The sequence below is a fragment of the Nannospalax galili genome, unplaced genomic scaffold, assembly GCF_000622305.1.
Source record: "Nannospalax galili isolate Female #2095 unplaced genomic scaffold, S.galili_v1.0 scaffold173, whole genome shotgun sequence".
In the NCBI taxonomy this organism is placed as follows: Eukaryota; Metazoa; Chordata; class Mammalia; order Rodentia; family Spalacidae; genus Nannospalax; species Nannospalax galili.
In genome coordinates this window covers 1,058,792-1,080,370 of record NW_008334442.1, presented here as the reverse complement: position 1 = coordinate 1,080,370, position 21,579 = coordinate 1,058,792, and the positions used below count along the sequence as shown (strand labels likewise).

The 21,579-nt window shown below is 41.6% G+C and overlaps 1 protein-coding gene across 7 annotated transcripts in view; it reads right to left on the bottom strand.

Annotated features, from left to right (window-relative positions):
- Positions 1-2,900: 2,900 nt before the first annotated feature.
- Positions 2,901-21,579, bottom strand: part of Kiaa0825 (KIAA0825 ortholog) — a 485,775-nt gene continuing 467,096 nt past the window's right edge. For all 7 annotated transcript variants that reach the window (XM_029561734.1, XM_029561732.1, XM_029561735.1 and 4 more), the window contains one exon: positions 2,901-3,859. In XM_029561734.1, coding sequence (XP_029417594.1) covers positions 3,742-3,859 — 118 coding nt within the window. In that variant the 3' untranslated portion in view covers positions 2,901-3,741. The remainder of the gene's footprint in view (positions 3,860-21,579) is intronic.

The window sequence follows — 21,579 nt, the reverse complement described above, 5'->3', positions numbered from 1 at the left end:
GTAAGCAGCATTCCTCCATGGCCTGTGCTCCAGCTCCTGCCTCCAGGTTCCTGCCCTGAGTTCCTACCTTGGGCTCCCTGATGAACTGCGTGAGACCTGGGAGATGTAAGACAAATAAACCCTTTCCTCTCCAAGTTGGTACTGGTCAGAGTGTTTTGTCACAGCAATGAAGAACAGACTAGGACACTCATGTAAGTGGAATCACATAGTATTTAGTTTTTCATATATATATATATTTTTGAATTTTTGCACATTTCATGTAATATATCTAAATCACATTTAGATCCCTTCACCTAAGTGCAACTCCCTTAGGCACCCCCACTAGATTTCATGCATTCTGTCATATATATTAAGGCCTATTGAGTGACGTTTGTGTATCCAGATGTCCCTCAGTACAAGTTCATTCACTGGAGCCTGGCCAGCCTATCTAGTGTCACTTCCTTAAAGAAGACCAATTCTTCCTCACCCAGCAGTGATCAGCTACCAATTGTACCTTGGCTAAGTTTGGGGCCTCCTGCCAATTTCCACAGTTCTATGTGGGGTTTTTATCTGATTGAGCTTGCATGAGTCTTGTGCATGCTGTCACCATTGCTGTAAGTTCTTATGAGCAAGTTCCCAGAAGCCTGGAAAACTCTGTTTCCTTTTGGTTATCCCTCATTCCTGGCTCTTACAATCTTTCTGCCCCTCTTCTGCAATGGTCCCTGAGCTGTGGGTGGGTGAGGTTTAATATAAGGGTTCTATCCAGGGACATGCACTCTGCAGTCTCCTATTCTGTATACTTTGGCCAGTTGTGGCCATCCCACACAGTATTTATTTTTGAGTGACTGGCTTATTGGACTTAGGGTTAATATCCTTGCAAAATTTATCCACATTGTTGTATGTGCTAGAATTTCCTTCCATTTTAAAGGTTGTTTCCTACTACAAACTAGCCCAAATATAAAGAAAGTTAGAAAGACTGATTATAAATTACTTGAGCACCCTTTTCCTATCCTTTGGTTGGTAGTTTTACAAGAATGTTTATAGAGACACTAAAAAATAAAATATTTAAAAAGGCACAATAATTTATTAAAGCCAAATTCACACTATTTCTATATAGAAACAGTTAAACCAACAATAAAAATGAGAGTTCTTTATAATTACATAAAATGTAGATACACAGAACACAGAACATCATATTTTTGTGATCAGCATATGAGGAGTTATAAACTATTAGGTTTAAATCTTATTTTTACTCACACAAATACAAAAATAAATGTGAAAAGCAACTGCATTGAAATACTACTTGACATATTTTTAAAAACTTCAATTACAAAGTTAAAATTATCTGATAGATCAATCACATCGTTTAACATTCTGAATTACAAATCTTTCTGTATTTATCACTATAGTAATTTCAATGATAAAGTACAAAAGAGAATTCAACTGCAAGCTCCCTTTCTCTTCTAATTTTCTCTTCTTCCAAACTCATCTCATTCTTCCCTTTCTATAGACCTCTTTCAAATGAGAGAGACAGAAATTTTTCTGAAGCAACACAATTTTCAGCATTAATATCCAAATATATAGGTGAAATAAAAGTAGCTCTAAAAGGTCACCTTTGGTTATAGTAGGAGACAATCCTACACATTGAAATCTTGTAATATTTTTATTTGGTTCATTGGGTCAATTTACTTTTCTTTTGACTTTCTATTTTATTGTCTGTCTATGCAGTTATGTAGATTAGGTACATAAGACTCCAAAATAGTTGAAGAAATGTCAACTGTGGTCTTTATATATATTTTTTCTTTTTTAGTGTTTATAAGATTGGATGGAATGTTCAGTTTTCATAAAATTATCCAAGAATTTTAAGTGACTACAATTGAATTTTTAGAAATTATTTGAGTCATATTGGAAAATGGATTTTATTATTTTTACTTTATGTGTATGGGTATATTGCCTGCATGAGTATAAGTACACTTGTGTTGTGCAATGCCCACAGAGGTCAGAAGAGGGCATCAGATTCCCTGGAACTGGAGTTATAGACAGTTGTTAGTACCATGTGGGTGCTGGAGAGCAAACCCAGGTCCTCTGAAAGAGCAGTCAGTGTTCTTAACCACTGAGCCATCTCTCTAGCCCCTAAAATACATTCTTTAAAAAAATAAAATGTGTTTTTTAGGATGACTCTGGCTACATGGCCACTAAGAGTTTTTATTTAAATGAAATTTCAAGAAGTTTTCTGAGGTGGCCCTTCTGCACTCCAAATTTATTCTTTGAAAAATGCATGAGCACTTTCCTTCAGAAATAATGTAATCTATCATATTTCATAATGATTGCAGAATGTGGAAGAATTAGTTTATTAATTTTCTGAGAACATCAGGAAACACGATGTTTGATATCATATGGCCTAAAATGACCCATGATATGAGGCTTCTCCCACATGTTCTGAAGTTTTCTCAACAGTTTATCTTTTCTCTTTTTAAAATATTTTATTTATCATTTTTATTTTATGAGACTATTGTCTGCATGTATGTAAATGCACCCATGTCATGCAATGCCTACAGAAGTCAGAAGAAGGTGTTGGATCCCCTAGAATTGGAGTTACAGATGGTTGTTAGCTGCCATGTGAGTGCTGAGAACTGAACCCAGGTCCTCTGCAAGAACAACTAGTGCTCTTAACTGCTGAGTCATCTCTTCAGCCCCATTTTTCAATGGTAGTTATTTAATCAGCTGTGTTTATTAACTGCCCATTTGCTGAATAGTACTGAAGTGACACCTTCAAATTTAAAAGGAAACTTCATATTACATTTAAGGCCTTCAAGGTCCTTATGATATAATATCAGGAAGGACATAACAAATATCTGTAAGTGTACTTGGCAGACAGGGCAGTAGAACATATTTATTTCAGCATGGGGTGGTTGTGTGTGTGTGTGTGTGTGTGTGTGTGTGTGTGTGTGTGTAAAATGAAATTAAGAACAGTATTAGATATAGTGAATAATGAATTATGGGGCAGAGGAGGATGAGTTTTGAGTACAGGTTTGGAAGAAAGATGATTTATAGTTGGAAAAAATGGTAAGCATATGGCTTGAGTCAAAAAGATGGCAAGAGCTGCCTGAATTGGAGCCATTTGGTACAGGACCTGAAAGCATATGAGTGGAAGTTTGAATCATATTTAGGAGTGGGGATGAAACCACAGCAAGAAGAGATGACTGAAGTTAATAATGCTGGAGAAGGCTTTTGTGGCTGTGGTTAAGATGAATTGGATGTGGAAGAGGTTATATGGGAAGAGAGACTGGTCCAACGGTGAGTATTTAAAGGCAATTAAAATCTAGACTTGGGCTACAGCTACAGAATTAAACTGTAAATTTCAGATGACTCCCAGGTGCTATGTGACTCCATTCAACATAACATCCAAATATTGTATTTAAAAAATCCTTAAGGAAAGATTTCTGAACATTTTTTCTGTTGTCATAGATACTTTGAGACTGAAAGAAAGGAAAAAAATAATTCAAAGAGAACACGAGATGGCAGCAGTTTTATCAGATAAAGAGAAAGGTTGAGGAAAGAAAAACATTTGAAATTATTTTTAAAGTAAAAACTGTGGAGCCTTTTATTCTTCATGTGATGCATTCCTTTCCAGTGCAGAGATTACTCAGTCACTGGCTGCCTGCTTCACAGCACATTTGAGTTCGTTCTAACCGTAGTAGAAAGCCTACTGCAATGGATGTGATGGTTTCCCAAGATAAAGCTGTTGCTGTCTTCTGCAGATTACTCTTTCTCTACATTGTCTGAGACAGAGGAGTTCTGTATGGTACAAACTTGTTTTAAATGTTCCAGCATTGTTTTTTCTTCCTCTTCTAGTGTTTCATCTTTCCTCATTTCCCACCTAAAAAGAAAAAAAAAATCACATCTTAGTATTTTCATAATTTCTAACCAATTATCAGTTATCGGAGGCTTGGATATATATAGTCACTAGTTTATTGAGGTGCCTGTTTTTCTTGTTTGTTATTTATTGACTGCCTCTTGGGCAACACAGTTGATTGGCATAATGTCTATAGCATGGACCAGGAGAATGGGAGAGGAAAACAAAGTCACATGCTAGAGTCCACTTAAGTATAAACTTCACAGTATTGTGTCAAATGAGGTTATTGTATATCCCAGGTTTAAAAAAATGCACATAATATATTTCCTTCACTGCAGAACATATATATGGCTATTAAGTTGCTGGGAGGTTTGCCTGGAAGACCTGGTAACAAGATCATCAAGCTAACCCAGACATGTCTGAAGAGTACAGCATCAATTCCTAGAAATAAGGTCAGATTTGGAGTAATCAAATTCAAAACATCACAAGAAAACAAGCAAATTATTAATGAGCTTCCATAAAGTCACTGTGAAACTTAAATACTTTGTAGTTTTGGACAATTAGTTGTTAGAGAACAAAATATTAGAATCTGGAACTAAGGCTGGAGAGATGGCTCAGTGGTTAAGAACACTGACTGTTTTTACAGAAGGCCTGGGTTTGAACCATAGGACCCACATGGCAGCTAACAACTGTCCTTAACTCCAGTTCCAGGGGATCTGACAGCCTCCTCTGTCCTCTGTGGGCATTGCATGACATGGGTGCACTCACCTACATGCAGGCCATGCATGCATACACATAAAAAATAAAAATAATAAATAAAATATTTTAAAAAAGAATCTGGAACTATGTAAAATGTCAAATTGCAAAGTAAATAGGATAACCTAATTACACTTAATGCTTCTTCCCTTCCTTCCTCTCACACTGGTATAAACCAGCTCCCCAGGACTTGGCCAACACACACTTCAGAACTGGCATTCCAACATGGAAGGAATCTTTTGTATGTATTTCCTTTCTCTTTACTTCCTTAGGTTTTAAAGCATCCGTTGAACCATCTACCATGATGTACTATTAAAAGGGAAATAAAACCCAATGCTGGTACATCCTAACAATCTTTCTTCTATGAAAGTCTCACTAGGATTGCGCTTAGAGCAACAAACAAGCAGCTACTCATTACATATCCTCCAGAAGCCCCCTGTGTTATAATTTGAAACTCCAGTCAACAAACAGCCCATATATACGAAGGAACACATACTGAGCGCAGGGTACAGTTTTCTGATTTTGTTTGAACACTGAAAAGAGAGTGTGAATGTAGTATTTTCCATAAGAACTTCAGATTTCCTTGTCGGAAAGCTAGGTTCCATGCTCCCTGGCCAGCCTCATGCAGTCATTTATAAGACAGAGGGGAAGATTGGAGAGAAAGCATAACTTATCGTATACACTACACCTTGTACTCACTTACATTCCTTTTTCACCCATCACCTGGGTTTCTCCTCACCTCTAAGGTCCAACCTTGTATGGATCTAAAAACTACTACACCTGGCCTCCTTAATTTCTCTACACCAGATATTACATGGCTGGAATTAGATCACTGGTTAAACAAAATTTAATAAAAACTTGAAGAATGAAGACCATTTTTACTACCATGCTGTTCAAAAACCATAATATCAGAAAATACTTCTAAAAACAAATATTTGGGGATTCATAATTTAGTTCACAAGGCCATCTTATGCTATTTTTATGGAAATGTTTTATTTTATTATTTCTTTTTTAGAGACAAAGTCTTGTTAAATATTCTAGGCTGACCTAGAACTTGCTATGAAGCTCACATTGATCTATAACTCATGATCTTCCTGTGTCAGTGCAGGGATTACAAGTATGTATCACCATGTCTGACTTGGAATTTTAATGTTAAAACAGTTCTGTTACTCATAAAGGTGTACTTAGGCATCAGTTTCAGGCATATTAAATTGAATTCCACAGCAGAAAAGTAAACAATAGAGATTAATTATCCATCACTAACTATGAGTTAGATATGGTTTTAAATACCTGACATATCCCTCTTTATCTTCTATGAAATGTTAGTATATTAATTCTATAAATGAAAAAATGGAAGCATAGAAAGTTGAAGTTACTTGCCTAAGTACCTTTGGATGTGAGCTCTAGAAACCAGGTTTAGAAATGCAGTGTCAAGCATGGCCATGACATTAAGGCAATTTTATAGATGCCATCCATTAATTTCTTTAAATAGCTGTGGTGTGAGTGGGTGAGATGGCTCAGCAGGTAAAGGCAAGTGACATCAAGCCTGAAAACCCGACTTCAATCCTTAGGACCCATGTGGCAGAAAGGAGTAAACTGACTCCTGCATCTTGTTCTCAGACCTCTACACATGCACTGTGGAACATGCATGTGGTCAGTCAGTCAGTCAGTCAATGTAATGGGGCTAGTGGTTTAGCTCAATGGTAGAGCACTTGCCTAGCATGTATAAGACACTGGGTTTCAGCCCAAATGCCAAAAACAACAAAAGCTTTAATATTTCAGTTTCTGAAAAATACTGCCTGAATTATGTTAGATCTTAAATAAAAGAACTAAGGATCATATAGTTTAACAATTCCAAACAGGTTTGTCTTTTTTCCCCCACACACGTAAAGGTGCTAATATTGTCTGAGTAAATGAATTATTTTAAGAATGTCAACAGAACAAAATATGTAATATGCACATAAATATTTTGATCATTGTCTCTACTTGTGAAAATTGAAAGCAGTCTCTCTGCTTCATTAAAAATCTGTATAATTAATGTAATTTAAATGAATTATATACATAATAGAATCCATGATAAGGATTCTGAAGCTTCATGACAATTATAGCACTTCACAGTATAATTGAGCTTCTAGTAATTAATGACATTAGGCAAAATTATTTACCTACCACAGCTTTCTTATATCTGCTCTGCACTTATTAAGAAGAAATCATTTTATAAAGGTGATAAAAAATAACAGCAAATGGTGAAAAGGTAACATATTTCATTTTTCTGAAGCATTTTATTCTTATTGAATAAAAGATACCTGAAATGTTTATCACAAGCATGGCTACATTTCATAATCATAAAGTAGTAAGAGAAGTTTATCTGTAATTGCTAATACAATGCAAAGACAAATCAATTCTGTCAAAAAACTACCAGCAGAAAAAACAATTTACCAATTTGTCAAACACAACTGTATAATATGTTCGGAATCCTTATCAGTGATTTTTCCTAATGTATTTAATATCTGTGATATAAACATGTCCCTACATAAGCCAGAAATGATCAGAACCAGCATATTCCAATATTCCTCAAAAGCATTACAAGTTGAGTATATGGTGACTGTATCTTTGGTTTTCCTGACTTTGGTAGCCTACATCTTACACTATCACTGAATTCCCTACCTGCCTACTATTGCTTCAGAAATTCAACACTGCCTCCACTTTGGTGGTTGCTTGAGAGTTTAGGAGTCAGTGTGCAGCTGGGTTTGAATCCTTGAATAGCTATGAGGTCTTGGGCAAGGCAGATAGAACCGTGCCTCATTTTTTTATCTATGAAGTGGGAATTTATAGAATTACAATGAGGTCAAAATGATTAAACACACATAAAACAAAATAATGCCTTGTTCATAGCAAGTACTCATGAGTGATAACTGTTCTTGTTATCTTCAGGCTTCCTTGGCATATTGGTTATGGTTTCAAGTAGGGAAAATCTGACTGTGGTGGGTCTTATTTTCCACATAGAACAAGTAATCTCAAGGATAACTGACTGCTGGCATTGATTAAGTAGTGTTATGACAGAGCTCAGGTCTCTTGTCCTTTGTTATCCCATGGTTTAAGATGGTTGTGGTAACATTAGTCAGCCAGCCACATCGAGAGGCAGGACAGAGGAAGATTGCATTTGTGCCATTCCATTAGGATAATATAGCTTGTCCCAGAATCCTCCCAGAAGCTATTGGGGCCATACTGTTTAGGACTGTATTCTGACTCTACCTTTTACTAGATGCATGATACAGGAAATTTCTTAAACACTCTGCATCATCAGTCTTCTCATTTTAAAAACAGGAGAGGTAATCAGCATACACTTCAATGCATTGTCACAAGTAGTAGGTGAGCTATGAATGCCAAGTACTTCATAAAATGTTGCTACTATTTTACTAAACTCTGCTTAAAGGAAGTGGATTTTTAGCGCCTTTAGAACCATGTTCTTTCTCCCACTCCATGTCCTTCACATTGCTTTATCTGACAAATTCTCCTTCAAATAGGGAAAACTAAGTTGCCAAGTATAGTAATGGTCTTCATTGGTGCTCAGTTATACATTATGATCCTGTTGTCCTTCCTTTTTGTCTTTTGTGAAGGAAATGTTGCATACCAGTCTACTCTTTTCAGCCTATACTGGCTAAAGTTGTTTTGTTTTTGTATAATCCTTTTGCAGTAGTCTTTTAAATATAGTCTATAATGATGTCATCGGATATATTATCGTCATTTTTCCTGAAATACTAATAAAGTGCTTGTATATGAAAGTGTAATTTGGAATAAGCCTACTGACTTAATGTGATTATTAAACATTTATGTAGCTCTTTGTATTTACAAAGTGCTCTACAGTTATTTATTAAGTAATTGTACTGTTAAAAAACATTAACTATCTGGCCAAATTAATGATTTGAAGTTGTCCTAACAGTTGGTGGCTGAGCAGTGAATAGTGAAGTCATACTGGTTTTTATTCCTCCAGAAAAAACAACAATAACTTTTTTGTCCTTCTCTTCTGCATAGCACAGTAAAGACTGGTTTCAGAGGGAGGTTCAGATCAGAGGAAAACAAATCTCTATTTTCTTTATTTTGATGCTCTGTGCATGTGAGCCTCTTCTGGTCTTAGACCATCTTTTTTCCCTCAAGATGTGCCACATACATTCACTCTGTAGTGGTTTGAATGAGAGGTGTTCCCCCCATAGGCTCAAATATTTGATATATGACCTCCAGTTCTTGGTGCTGCTTGGGGAAGGTCGTGGAATCTTTAGGAAATGTGGCTTTCCTCGAAGAAGGCTGGCACTGGGGGTGGGCTTTGAGAGTTTGTAGCCTTGGCCCACTGTTGGGGGCCTCTGTTATGTAAAGTAGAAGTCTCTTCATATCCGGATAGCTCACGAGCTCGGAAGCTCAAATATTTGATATATGACCTCCAGTTCTTGGTGCTGCTTGGGGAAGGTCGTGGAATCTTTAGGAAATGTGGCTTTCCTCGAAGAAGGCTGGCACTGGGGGTGGGCTTTGAGAGTTTGTAGCCTTGGCCCACTGTTGGGGGCCTCTGTTATGTAAAGTAGAAGTCTCTTCATATCCGGATAGCTCACGAGCTCGGAACCATGTGCTGAGACTCCTTTCATAGCAGGGTGCCTTCCTGGCATTTTTCCTGACTCTCCTTTTGAAGTGCCCGCCACAAATGCCCTAACATAAACATGGCCTCTGGCTCTAGGAATACCATGCTTTCCTGTGTGATTTTTCAGGTAGCAGTCTGGCAGCATGGCAGAAACCCACTTCCATATGCAAATAGAATGTCTCACAAAGTATCTATCAGCCAAAGCTTTTACCACTACCCCCATGGTATAAATATCCCAGTCTTCTCTCAATAATAGAGAGCTGGATCACTAGAAGCTAGGAGGTGAACACTTAATAAAAGCTGTAACACGGACTAAGCAGAGTCCCGCGTCTTACTACCAGCGATCCAGCCTCTCCGGAGGCAGCATTCCTCCGTCACCAACTCACGGAGCCTTAGCTTTAGCCACCCTCGTACTTTCCCGCATGGTCCAGTGGCCAGTGGACCCCGCATCTTGAGGCAAGTACACGGGTGAAATAAGGGCGATACATGGCTGAGTAAACCTCAGCAGCAGAGGGACTTTCAGCACCAAAGCGGCGGCGGACAGCGCCCGCCAGCCGCTCCCAGGAGACGCAGAGCTGCTGCACGGCGGGAAAGCCCGTACTACCAGAGAAGCAGATGCCTGTGGCCAGGCCCGCCGCAACTCTCCAGGTGTGTCCGCACACACCACGCCAGAGCGCCCAGCATGCACCATAGCCCACATCCAGTTTTCACTCTCTCTGCTTCCTGCCAGTGACTAAAAATGTGAGTGCTCAGCTTTTGGTAGCCTCTGCTACCATGTTTCCCTGGCATGGTGGACTCTTATCTTTCTGGAACATTAAGCCCAAATAAACTCTTCCTTCTTAAGTTGCCTTGGTCATGGTGTTTTATCACAGCAACACAAAAGTAACTAATACATACTCCCACACATTTAGCTGCTGTTTCTACGTCTGTAATTCATTTGCATCCTGAGATGTAATAAGTTATTTCTCAAATTTTATTTCTGTACCAAGCTCTCTAAATTTAGTTTCATAATTTTCATTCCTATTCCAATTCTATTAATATTGAATATATAAAGACATACACATGCTTCTCTGCATATTTGAATTATTCAAGTTGATTCTGATGTGCACAGCACTCAGTAACAACACAGGGTTAATAATTCAGGAAGTACTTTGCATCTCTTCTCCCAATCTTATCTACATAGTTCTCAGTACAAGGACAGCACACTCTGTAATTGTGCATGCCCCACTGACCTCAGCTCATAATTTCAGGGCCTAAAGAGTGCAACATTCTCCAACTATACACATGTCAAGCTTCATGCCACTGCTACACCAAACCATCAATGGCTTCCCTGACAAGAGGGCTGAAAATTTGTGGCATTCTAGCCTGGCTGTAGTTATGTTTGGCTTCTGTTCCTTTCCTCAGGGAGAAAATACATTTCTTTATTGTCTCCTGCCTTATATTTCTCCATGTTTACATTTTTGATTTTGCTACTCTATTGATCTGAAATGCCTTTCCATCTACCCCCAAACTAGCTCATTTATCCTCAGACAATACCACAGTGCACCTCTTTCATGTAATCCTTCCCAAATGCCTAATCCTGAATCAAATTCAGAAAATGTTTGGTTATTCTTTTTAATGATTACAAGATTAATGCTACTTGGCTGTCCATAATTTAGGAAAACTGCCCATGGATTTGGTTTTCCAAAACATGAGCCAAATCATGTTATTTCTTCTCCAAAACAAGCAAGCAAACAAGCAAACACAAACTGCTCTCATCCTTCACTCCAATGCCTCACTACCTAAAAACATCCAAATATGTTAGGCTGGTTCAAAGAACATATTTCAAACAACAGGGCTCTGTATACTATATTCTGCACAGTTTAACTACTCACAAATATATGTTAATTGGTATGTATCAGAAGTTCAGATGTTACTCTGCTATGCTAGGTGGGTTGATATCCCAAAAAAGTATTACTTATCAGTTATACAAATAATAAGATGAAAGCTCTTAGAGTTTTCTTGGTTTCTACATCAATACTTATTTCATGAGGTCTAATATTTAATGATCTTACCCAAACTCAACTTTTCATTTTTTTACTAGTCCTACCCAAATCCTTTCTAAAAATAAGATAATTATATACAGAAAAGGCATTTAGGGGTGGTGAGATGACTCGTTGGTGAAGACTCAAGATTGCTTACTGTGCAATCATGAGGACCAAAGTTTGGAACCCAGCACACATATAAAAAGCTGGGTGGTCCACAAACACCTGTAACCCTAGTTCGAAGGGACTTGGCTCCCTCTTCTGGTGTCTGCATGCCCATAGGTGTTTGCACCCCCTCACAAAGACACACAGACACAAATAAATAAAATGATAAAAATTAATTAAAAAGAGACAAGACATTTAATCTTGATTGGTGGGCTTGCCAATGCAAAACATCTTAAACTCTGGTTGGCAAAATGTTTAAATCATGTATTATGCTAGAATAAGTTCTTTTATAGATCACCAAATGTTTAAATATTTAATGTCTGTCTTAAAGAGTGATAATGGTAAGAAATAAATTATAGTGTACTCTTACTAAAAGACTGAAATTAAGGGACCTGTTATAGTGGACTGTAGTACATATATCTTATGCTTTGAGAGGTCGCCTTGGTTTATGGTCTATCTAAAATCTGTCACCAGGAGTCACATTTTAGACAGTTTCATTGCATGTAATTAATTTGCCCATTTGTCCAGAAAATATTTATTGAGCACCCGTTGAGAACAAAACATTGTATTATGCATCTGAAGACAGAGGAGCAGGATATGCTCTTGTCCTCAGAGAACTTATACAGACTGATTTGTCATAAGGGTGAGGCTGAATAATTATTCTAAATCTACCTGAAAAATCCCATAAAGATTTTGTACAATATTTCAGCTTAGGTATGAAATGTCAGTGGTAATAAAAAGCACTGTTGCCATTTCCTTAGGCTTCATTTTACTAATTGTTTGTGAGGAAGCCATAATTCAGACATTTCTTCCTTAGCTCATGAAGCAATCTGAAGTAGCTTTAGGGAATAATTCATGTCTTCCTTCTCTCTTTGGAAAGGTATTGACATTAATGACAGAAATCACTTTGAGTTTTTTGAGTTGGAAGTCATTATTAACTTATGAGGACAATGGAAATTATAGTATTTAATACTATTCTTGAAAGACAGCCCAGTAGAAAAGTGACTCCGCATAACGCTTAGTCCCAAAGGGAGGAGCAGATAGTTAAATAGATAAATAACTATTCTGTGTCTGAGAAAGCTATTATAAAACAGAACAGTTTGACTATAAATGATAGCTTTGGGTGGGGGAGCTGGAATTCAAAAGAGGATGACTTTGAACTTCTGATGTTCCTGCCTCTACCTACCCAGGGCTAAGATTACAGTCATGTATCAGCACACCCATTTTATTTGGTGCTGGGGATGGAACTCAGGGATTCCTGCATGCTAGGCAAGTACTCTCTCAAGTGAATGATACTTCCGTCCTTGACAGCACTTTTTTTTAGCATTTCTATTTTCTTCCACAGGGAACAACAGATTAGTTTCATAGATAAGCCTTAACAATGCCATACTTAACAGATAAGACCTATCCCTTTCTCTTTTTTTAAAAAAATATTTTATTTATTATTTTTATTTTATGTGTGTGAGTGTATTGCTGGCAGGTAGGTAAGTGCACCCATGTCATGCAATGCCCATGGAAGACAGAAGAGGACATTGGATCCCCTGGAACTGGAGTTATAGACAGTTGTTAGCTGCCATGTGGGTGTTGGGATTTGAACCTGGGTCTTCTGCAAGAACAACCAGTGTTCTTAACTGCTGAGCCATCTCTCCAGCCCCCTTTCTCTTTTAAAAAATTTTACTTATTATTTTATTTTATGTGTATATTGCCTGCATGTATGTAAATGCACTCATGTTGGGCAATGCCCACAGAGATCAGAAGAGAGTGTTGGACCCGTGGAACTGGAGTTACAGATGGTTGTTAGTGGCCATGTGGTACTGGGATTTGAACCTGGGTCTTCTGCAAGAACAGTCAGTGCTCTAGCCATCTCTCCAGCCCCAAGACTTGTCCTTTTTTTAATATGTTCTCCAGATAATGAAAATCTACAGTCACTTTAGCTTAATGTTTTAAAACTTGTTTCAAGAAATGTGCATAGTTTTACTCGTTCCCTTCAGCATATATTTAGTTAGGGATGCGGTACTGTTTTTGATTCACTATTTTCCCTGGCAGAGGTAATTCCAGTGGCTTCCATTTGGCCTTTCCAACCATAATAGTCCTCACTCCACAGGTCAGGGAACCACTATGCAGATTCTGCCAATTCCTCAGTATATCTATCCCAATTATACATTCTGGTACTGGGGAGATAACCACAGGATGAGTTTGGGGACCCACTGAGCCCTCTGTCAGTCGGCCTTCAGCCAAAACTCCATTTATCGCCTGACCTCCATAAGCCACTACTTTAACTGGAGGGCCACAATGCTTTTTAGGGTCTCCTGGAATCAGTGTCAACTCAGAACCAGTATCCAATAGGCCGTGGAAAGTCTGATTATTTCCTTTCCACCAATGTACAGTTACCCTAGTAAAAGGCTGCAGGTCCCTTTGGAGAAGGATGGGTGAGAGGCGAATAGCATAACTCTTTGGTACTGTGACAAAGTCCTTCCTCAAGGGCACCTGGCCTTCCTTTCATTCAAGGGGGTCTGGGTCTGTAAACTGTCTCAAATATGGAAACTGGTTGACTGAGCGAGATTCTCTATTGCTATGATCCAACACTGACTTCCTGTCATTTGTCCTAGAGCTTTTCTGCTTATACAGATCAAATAAAAACTTAGTAGGCTTCTTATGTATGTGGTCCCTGGAAACACCATGATTGGTTAGCCAGTACCACAGGTCCATTCAAGTCATCCCGTTGTAGGTATTGTTTTGCCTTTGCCGCCTTTTACAATAAGTATGCTCACCTTGTCTTTGATAATTCAGTACTGCCACTTGACCCCTACTCTGAGGTCCTGTTACACCTATTATATTTACACCTATTGTATTTACATTTAAGTTATGCAATTGAGCAGCAGCATCTCCAAATGTAAGATTCGGCATAAGGAAAAGAGCAAAAACAAAGGTCTTCAAACATTCTGGTGTCTCTCTCAGTACTTTCCATCTTATAAAATCAGTAAAAGGCATTTCCTCTGGGTCCTCCCATTGTGGAGAATTTGGTGTTGCACTGAGAATCCACTCCAGCATACCAATTTGCCTGAGCCTTACAATCCCTTCATCAAGAGTAAGCCAAGGGATATCAGGTATCTCCAGCCCTCTGTCAGCAGGCCATCTTTCGATAAATACCTCAGCCAACCAAATAAACTTTAATACCTTTTTTAACTGCATGAGCTTCCATATTAAAGCTAGAATCTCCAGTCAGGGGGCCCATGTCAATCAACTCTGTAGCGTGAGGCCTCCAAAGATGGTGCGGACCCAGAGCCCTGGGATCCAGTGAGAATTCACTTCACTTCTTGGTCCGCAAATAGCCCGCCAAAAGGAGCCCACACCTCCGTACCCTGCTCACGAGCCCAGAGACTGCTGATAGACTGTGTGGCATGGACCAATCAGAAAACGATATGCTGACTAAAGGGACTTGGGGGCGGAGAAAAGGGAAATATAAGGCCTGCTGTCTTCTGCATTAAACAAGCCTGCAGCACCTCGCCTAGTGCTTGCTTCTACCTGACTCCCGGGGTCTGTGTGTTGACTCCATGCCTCTTGCCCCCGCCCTCAATCGGCAGGGGATCCAATCAAGGTCAGGGTCTTCACAGCTGGCCTAAGGAGAACCCGCAACACCTGGCGCCTGAACAGGACCCCTGCCCATGGTGTTGGTGACACCCAGAACCTTGGTTCATTTGGTAAGTAGGTCCCTGGATTTGTCTGTTTCTTCAGCTGCTCGAAGGTAAGTGAGTAGCCCCCTCCTCTGTCCCCTCACCCTGTCTGTTGTCTTTATTGTTGGACTAGTTTTTTAGATCAGGGAGGCACACTCTGCCATATGGTCCCAAAGCCTACGTCGGCACCTTCCCCTTCTCGGCTTGTCCCGGTGAGTTCACATAAGGGCTGATCCACCCTGAACTCAGAGCCCAGGCTTCAGGTCATCCTGTTGCCTGTCCCGGAGACACCATGTGAGCATACAGATGGAGGTGTCATGGCCTGCAGAAGTCCCTCACTGAGCACAGGACATTTGGATCTGATACACCTTTACATGTTGGGGTGGTTTACATCTGAGTGGCTCATGGTGCTTCTTTGCTTCCTTTGTGCCCTCTTGGTGGGCACCCTCATCTTCTACTTTTGTGGTGAATTCCCCTTCACGAGACCCTCCCACAAGGGGCAATTCATCACCACAATGCAGGGAACCACAAACAGTAGCACTCAAGGTTCTCCTTAAAACAAGAGGGTTGAAAGTAAAACCAAAAGATATCGAACACTTTTGGGATGAAGCCACTAATTTAGCTCCGTGGGTCTCCCCTGAAAACATGTGGGACCCTGACACATGGATGCAGGTTCTCTTCCTGGCCCAAAAAAGGGAGGTCGGGTCAGGGATCACTCCCCTCCCCCCCACATTGTTCCTACTGATCCTCCTAGCCAACATTGCTAGCCTTAAATCCTCCTCTCCTGAGGAAGTCATCTTGGCCCACAACAAACACTGCCAGGAGCAATCTAGTGTAGATCTGGCTATTACCTTGACTCTGGACCTCCCGGACCCGGAGGTGGATGCTGCCTCTGTGCCCACTTCCAATAAGGAAGGAGCTCCTTTGCCTATATCTCAGGATACTCTCCTAGAGCTATCATGCCCAGAAATTTCCCCACCCGGATACCTGTGGAAGGGATTACTCTGCCCCCCAGTAACCATCCCACCCCTTCCCCTGCCACCATGCCCCTCCCTCCTAGGCTGCTCTCCTTAAACCCTCACCTGCCTTTGTCTGCATTTCTGGTTAATGTCAGCCCCGATGCAGTGCAGCGTCCATGGCTGCCCACCCCACTTGCTGACCTCGTTCTTATCCGCAAGGCAGCTAAGCAATTGGGTCGTGACTCCCCATATTTTGAGCAGGTTCTTCACCAGTGGTCCTTACATTTAAAAACGCACTATGATTGGTATAACTTACTAAAGGCAGTCCTAGAACCCTCAGTCTTTCTAAACTGGCACGCAGCCTATGACGATCAGGCTGAAAACCAGGCATGCCTAAATTTCCAATATGGCCTCAACATTATGTTGGACATGCTCACGGGATGCAGACAATATACTGACCCCATCTCCCAGTCTACTACTGGCCTCCATGCCTATTTCCAACAAGTTTCTGACTTGGCCTTTAAGGCCCTTAAATGTTGCTTCCCCTGTGACCCACAAGTCTTTTTCCATAATTTGATTCAACAGTCAGGGGAGTCCTTCATGGACTTCTTTACCCATGTCACCGAGGCAGTAGAGCAGAGGGTGGAGTCTGGACCCACCCGAGAGGTGCTTATCAAACACCTTGGGAGGGACTAAGCATCCCTATTTGTAATGCTATCGTGCCTGCCTGCGATGATAACATTCACAAATGGGTACTCACTACCAGAGACTTAGACCCCAGGGCGGGCCCTATTGAGGCTTTGACTGCTTCCTTGGAGACTCTTCAGTTGCAAGGAAAACCCGCCCACTTTGGTGCACAGGAAGGCTGCTGGAACTGTGGGGGGCTTGGCCACTTTTGTAGCCACTGCCCAAGAAGTACAGCCTGCCCCAAGACTCGCTGCTCCAAGTGAAAAAAAGGGTTCCATTGGGCTAAAGACTGTAGGTCACAGCCTCAACTGGACTCAGCTCCTTTAAACTCCACCCGGGGCACCCCTCAGCTCCACCCATAAGAGAGGAAATGAGACAGATATTATGGACTCTCCCAATCCTCAACCACTCCCCACTAATGACCCTGTTCCTAGATGGAACTGCCATAAAGGGCCTAGTAGACACAGGGGCTGATGTCACCATTATATCAGAAACTGAATTCCTTAAATTTCCTCATTGGAAATACCAGCCAGGCCCACCAATAAAAGGAGTTGGCAGGAAACAAGATACCAAGCTGGTCACGTGTCCAGTATATTGGAAGGATTTGGATGGGAACCAGGGCACAGTTACCCCCATAGTAGTGGACGTTCCCTGTAACTTATGGGGCCAAGATGTCCTAGAGGACATGGGCATGGTCCTTACCGGGGATGACTGTGCCTTTTATGATGATATCATACTCCACGATAACTTGGGACTATCAGGGAAAGGACAATACCTTGCCCACCGCCCCCCAATCCTAATGGCCACTGCCCGCCCAGGACTGACTCCAATCTTGGCCCCTGAGGCGATCCCCATCACCTGGCTCTCTAATGATGCCATGTGGGTGGACCAGTGGTCTATAATAGAACCTAAATTATCTGCCCTCAAAACTTTGGTAGCTTGGCCACATGGAGCCCTCTCTCAGTAAACATAATACCCCAATATTTGTTATTAAAAAGAAATCGGGGAAATACAGACTTCTCCAAGATCTCAGAGCAGTCAATGCCAAGATGGAAAAAATGGACTCGCTATAAGCAGGCTTACCACACCCTATAGCCATCCTCCCATCCCATCATATCATAGTACTTGATATCCAAGATTGTTTCTTCCAAATCCCCATAGACCTCACTTTGCCTTCACAATATGGGAGGCCAACTTTCAAAGAACAGCCAAGAGATACCAACGGAAGGTACTACCACAGGGTATGGAAAATAGCCCCACAATCTGTCAATTATATGTTAATAAGGCCTTAACCAACATCCCCAAGGACCTAATTGCCATCCACTATATGGATGACATACTGCCAGCACGCAAATCTCACAATACTTTACAGGCTACAATACGCAGTCTGCTTGCCGATTTAGAATGTCTAGGTATCCACATTGCACAAGACAAGTTATAATACATCCAACCTTTCACATTCCTTGGCTACCATATAGATACAGTAATTAAACCACTTAATCCATCTTGCAAAAAACTGTATATACCTTGACTGAGCTCCAAGAACTCTCTGGGACTATAAACTGGCTCAAACAATTTATACCAGTCCCTGACTTGGAATTCTGGGCCTTGTTCTCCCTGCTGGAAGGCCATAATTCACCAACTTCAAGGATCCCTCTCACCCAGCCAGCTAAAGCTTTTCTTAATAAGATAGATCATATACTCTGGTCTGCATCACTCCGACGTCATGACCCCGCAGAACCAGCCTTAATCCTCTGGACTAAAAATGGTGTCTTGGGGGCTCTATGGCAGCAAGACCCCCTGGTGTGGATCCACCTGGCTACTTTGGACCTAACTAGGCTTAGCTCTAAGTATGATATTGCCTTCAAGTTAGCAATTAAGGCCCGACAAACAGCCAGGCGCATATTCCGAAAGGAACCTGACAAAATTATACTGACCTTTCCTCTTAAGCATTCCAAAACATTATGGGCAGACTCTCTGGCTTTCCAACTAATGATGTCTGGGTTCACAGGGGAGTTGGATAACCACACACCCCCAGATCAGTGATTGGCCAGCCTGGTCTGTTTGGAAATCACCACTCAGCTACACGCTTCCCCCTGCAAAACCCCTCTACCTTTAGCCACGCTAGCCTTCTCAGATGCCAATATGTCCTGTTATGACATTGTCATTCAGTACATGGGAAAGGATGACACCTGTTATGTACAAACCAATCCTGGCTCTGTCCAGTTGGGGGAGCTCCTGGCCTTGTTAAAAATCTTTCAAGTCTGCCAGATTAAGCCGCTCAATATATTCTCCGACAGCCAGTATGCGGTTCAGGTCCTCAAATGTCTTCCCTTTGTTTGGGTAAAAGTCCACAAGGATCTCATCACTAGAACAATGAGAGCTCTCCAGATTATCTTAGATAACAGACAATGGCCCTGGCACATCTCCCACATAAGATCACACACCAAGCTCCCCAGGATCTTGGCAAAGGGAAATGGCAAAGTAGATAAACTTATTATGTCCGTAGAGATTCCCCTACTAGAACAAGCCAGAGCCTTACACCAACAATTTCACCTTTCCCCTCACAGTCTGCACCACCTTCTACCCAACCTACCCATCTCTCAATGAAAACATCTGAGCAGGTCTTGCATTACATGTGCACCCCTTGCTCCCTTAGGCCCCCTCAATTGATATGTAGTTAACTGCGTGGTCTCCAACCCAATGCCTTCTGGCAAATGGATGTCACCCATTATAACTCCTTTGGTAATCTTAAGTATGTCCATGTCATTGTTGACACCTACTCCTCCTTTCTTTTCACCATCACTCAAACCAGTGAAAAGGCCTCACATGCCATTAAGGTGGTCAAATCAGCAATGCTGGTAATGGGAGTGCCATGGACCCTAAAAACTGATAATGGGCCAGCTAACACCTCTCTACAATTCCAATCATTCCTGTCAACATGGAAAATTAGCCACTCCCTCAGCATCCCTTATAATCCACAAGGACAGGCCATTATAGTGTGGACCAATAGGATCCTCAAAGAAACATTACAAAAATTTGCTACCCCTGAGTCTAAAAGGGACCCGCACCTGGCTCTAATTGAAGCTCTATTCAGGATTAACTTCCTGTCCTTCAATGAAAATGGGTTGAGCCCAGCCTACAAACACTGGGCTACCATACCTAGGCCTACACCCCTGCCACTAGTAAGATGGAAGGACCCCATAACATGCCAATGGCAACCGCCCACCCCCTTGTTAACAAGAGGACGAGGCTATGCTTGTGAGTTTCCTCAGACAGAAACAAAGCCAGTATGGGTTCCAGCGAGAGATATGAGACCAACCACCAACCAATGGGACCCCCAGGACCGAGACCTCGCCACTATCTGGATAATTGGTTTGCTCTTCCCTGCCCCTGCCACAGCCCATGATCTCTGGGCCTTGGTCCCCTCCCTGCATATACTCTTTCCCTTATCACTTCATTCCCCAGCCTACCCCACCCTCTATTCAACTAATTCTACTCTTGGCCTCCCCACCATGGACCCAGTTATTTCTGGGAATCACTCAATGGCTCCTGGCCCCTAAATAACTCTCTGTGCTTCACTACCAACAACGTATCCTCATGCATTGGGCTGTTCAACCTGACTGTCCAAGATTATGCCGGCAGTGCCTCTAATCTAAAAGCACTGTTTGACCCGTCTTGGATCGTCACTTAACCTACTCCTGACAGGCATAATTATTCTTCTCTTTCTACTTCTTAAATGCCTTGTTCTTCATTCCCACAGTCAGAAAAAATTCAATCACTCAGTGTATCAGGCCCTCAGAGCAATACATGAAGATGATTCAACCCGCCCTATGGAGCCTGACACACTTGGCTTGCACAGATGTATGAAGCCTCCTACAGATAATTCCCCACCTCGACTGATCCCCTGTGATGATACCCCTTGGAGGGCTGGTAGGCAATGATGGGTAAGCTCCTATTGGGCTGAATCAACCTAAGCCAGGACATGGATGTGTATGCCCATGCTCCAATGACGGTTAAGGTTCATGCCTGAATAGGACAACCTAAGACAGCCTGCTCATTTACCACTCTCTCCCACCTCACAAAAATCAATTCAAAATGGACCAAAGACTTGAACATAAGACTCAAGTCTTTGACACTTGTAGCAGGAGGCCTCCAAAGATAGCGCAGACCCAGAGCCCCAGGATTCAGCGAGAATTCACTTCACTTCTTGGTCCACAAATAGCCCGCCAAAAGGAGCCCATGCCTCCATACCCTGCTCACAAGCCCAGTGACTGCTGACAGACTGCATGGCATGGGCCAATCAGAAAATGGTACGCTGACTAAAGGGACTTGGGGTTGGAGAAAAGGGAAATATAAGACCTGCCATCTCCTGCATTAAATGAGCCTGCAGCACCTCGCCTAGTGCTTGCTTCTACCCAACTCCTGGGGTCTGTGTGTTGACTCCATGCCTCTTGCCCTCCTCCAATCAGCAGGGGACCCGATCCAGGTCAGGGTCTTCACAGGTGGCCTGAGGAGAACCCGCAACACCTGGCGGCTGAACAGGACCCCTGCCCATGGTGTTGGCGACACCTAGAACCTCAGTTTGTTCAGTAGGTAGCCCCCTGGATTTGTCTGTTTCTTCAGCTGCTCGAGGGTAAGTGAGGAGCCTGAGCCTTACAATCCCTTCATTAACACTAAGCCAAGGGATATCAGGTATTTCCAGCTCTCTGTCAGTAGGCCATCTTTTGATAAATACCTCAGCCAACCAAATGAACTTTTAATAACTTTTTAAACTGCATGAGCTTCCATGTTAAACCTAGAATCTCCAGTCAGGGGGCCCATGTCAATAAACTCAGCCTGATCCAAT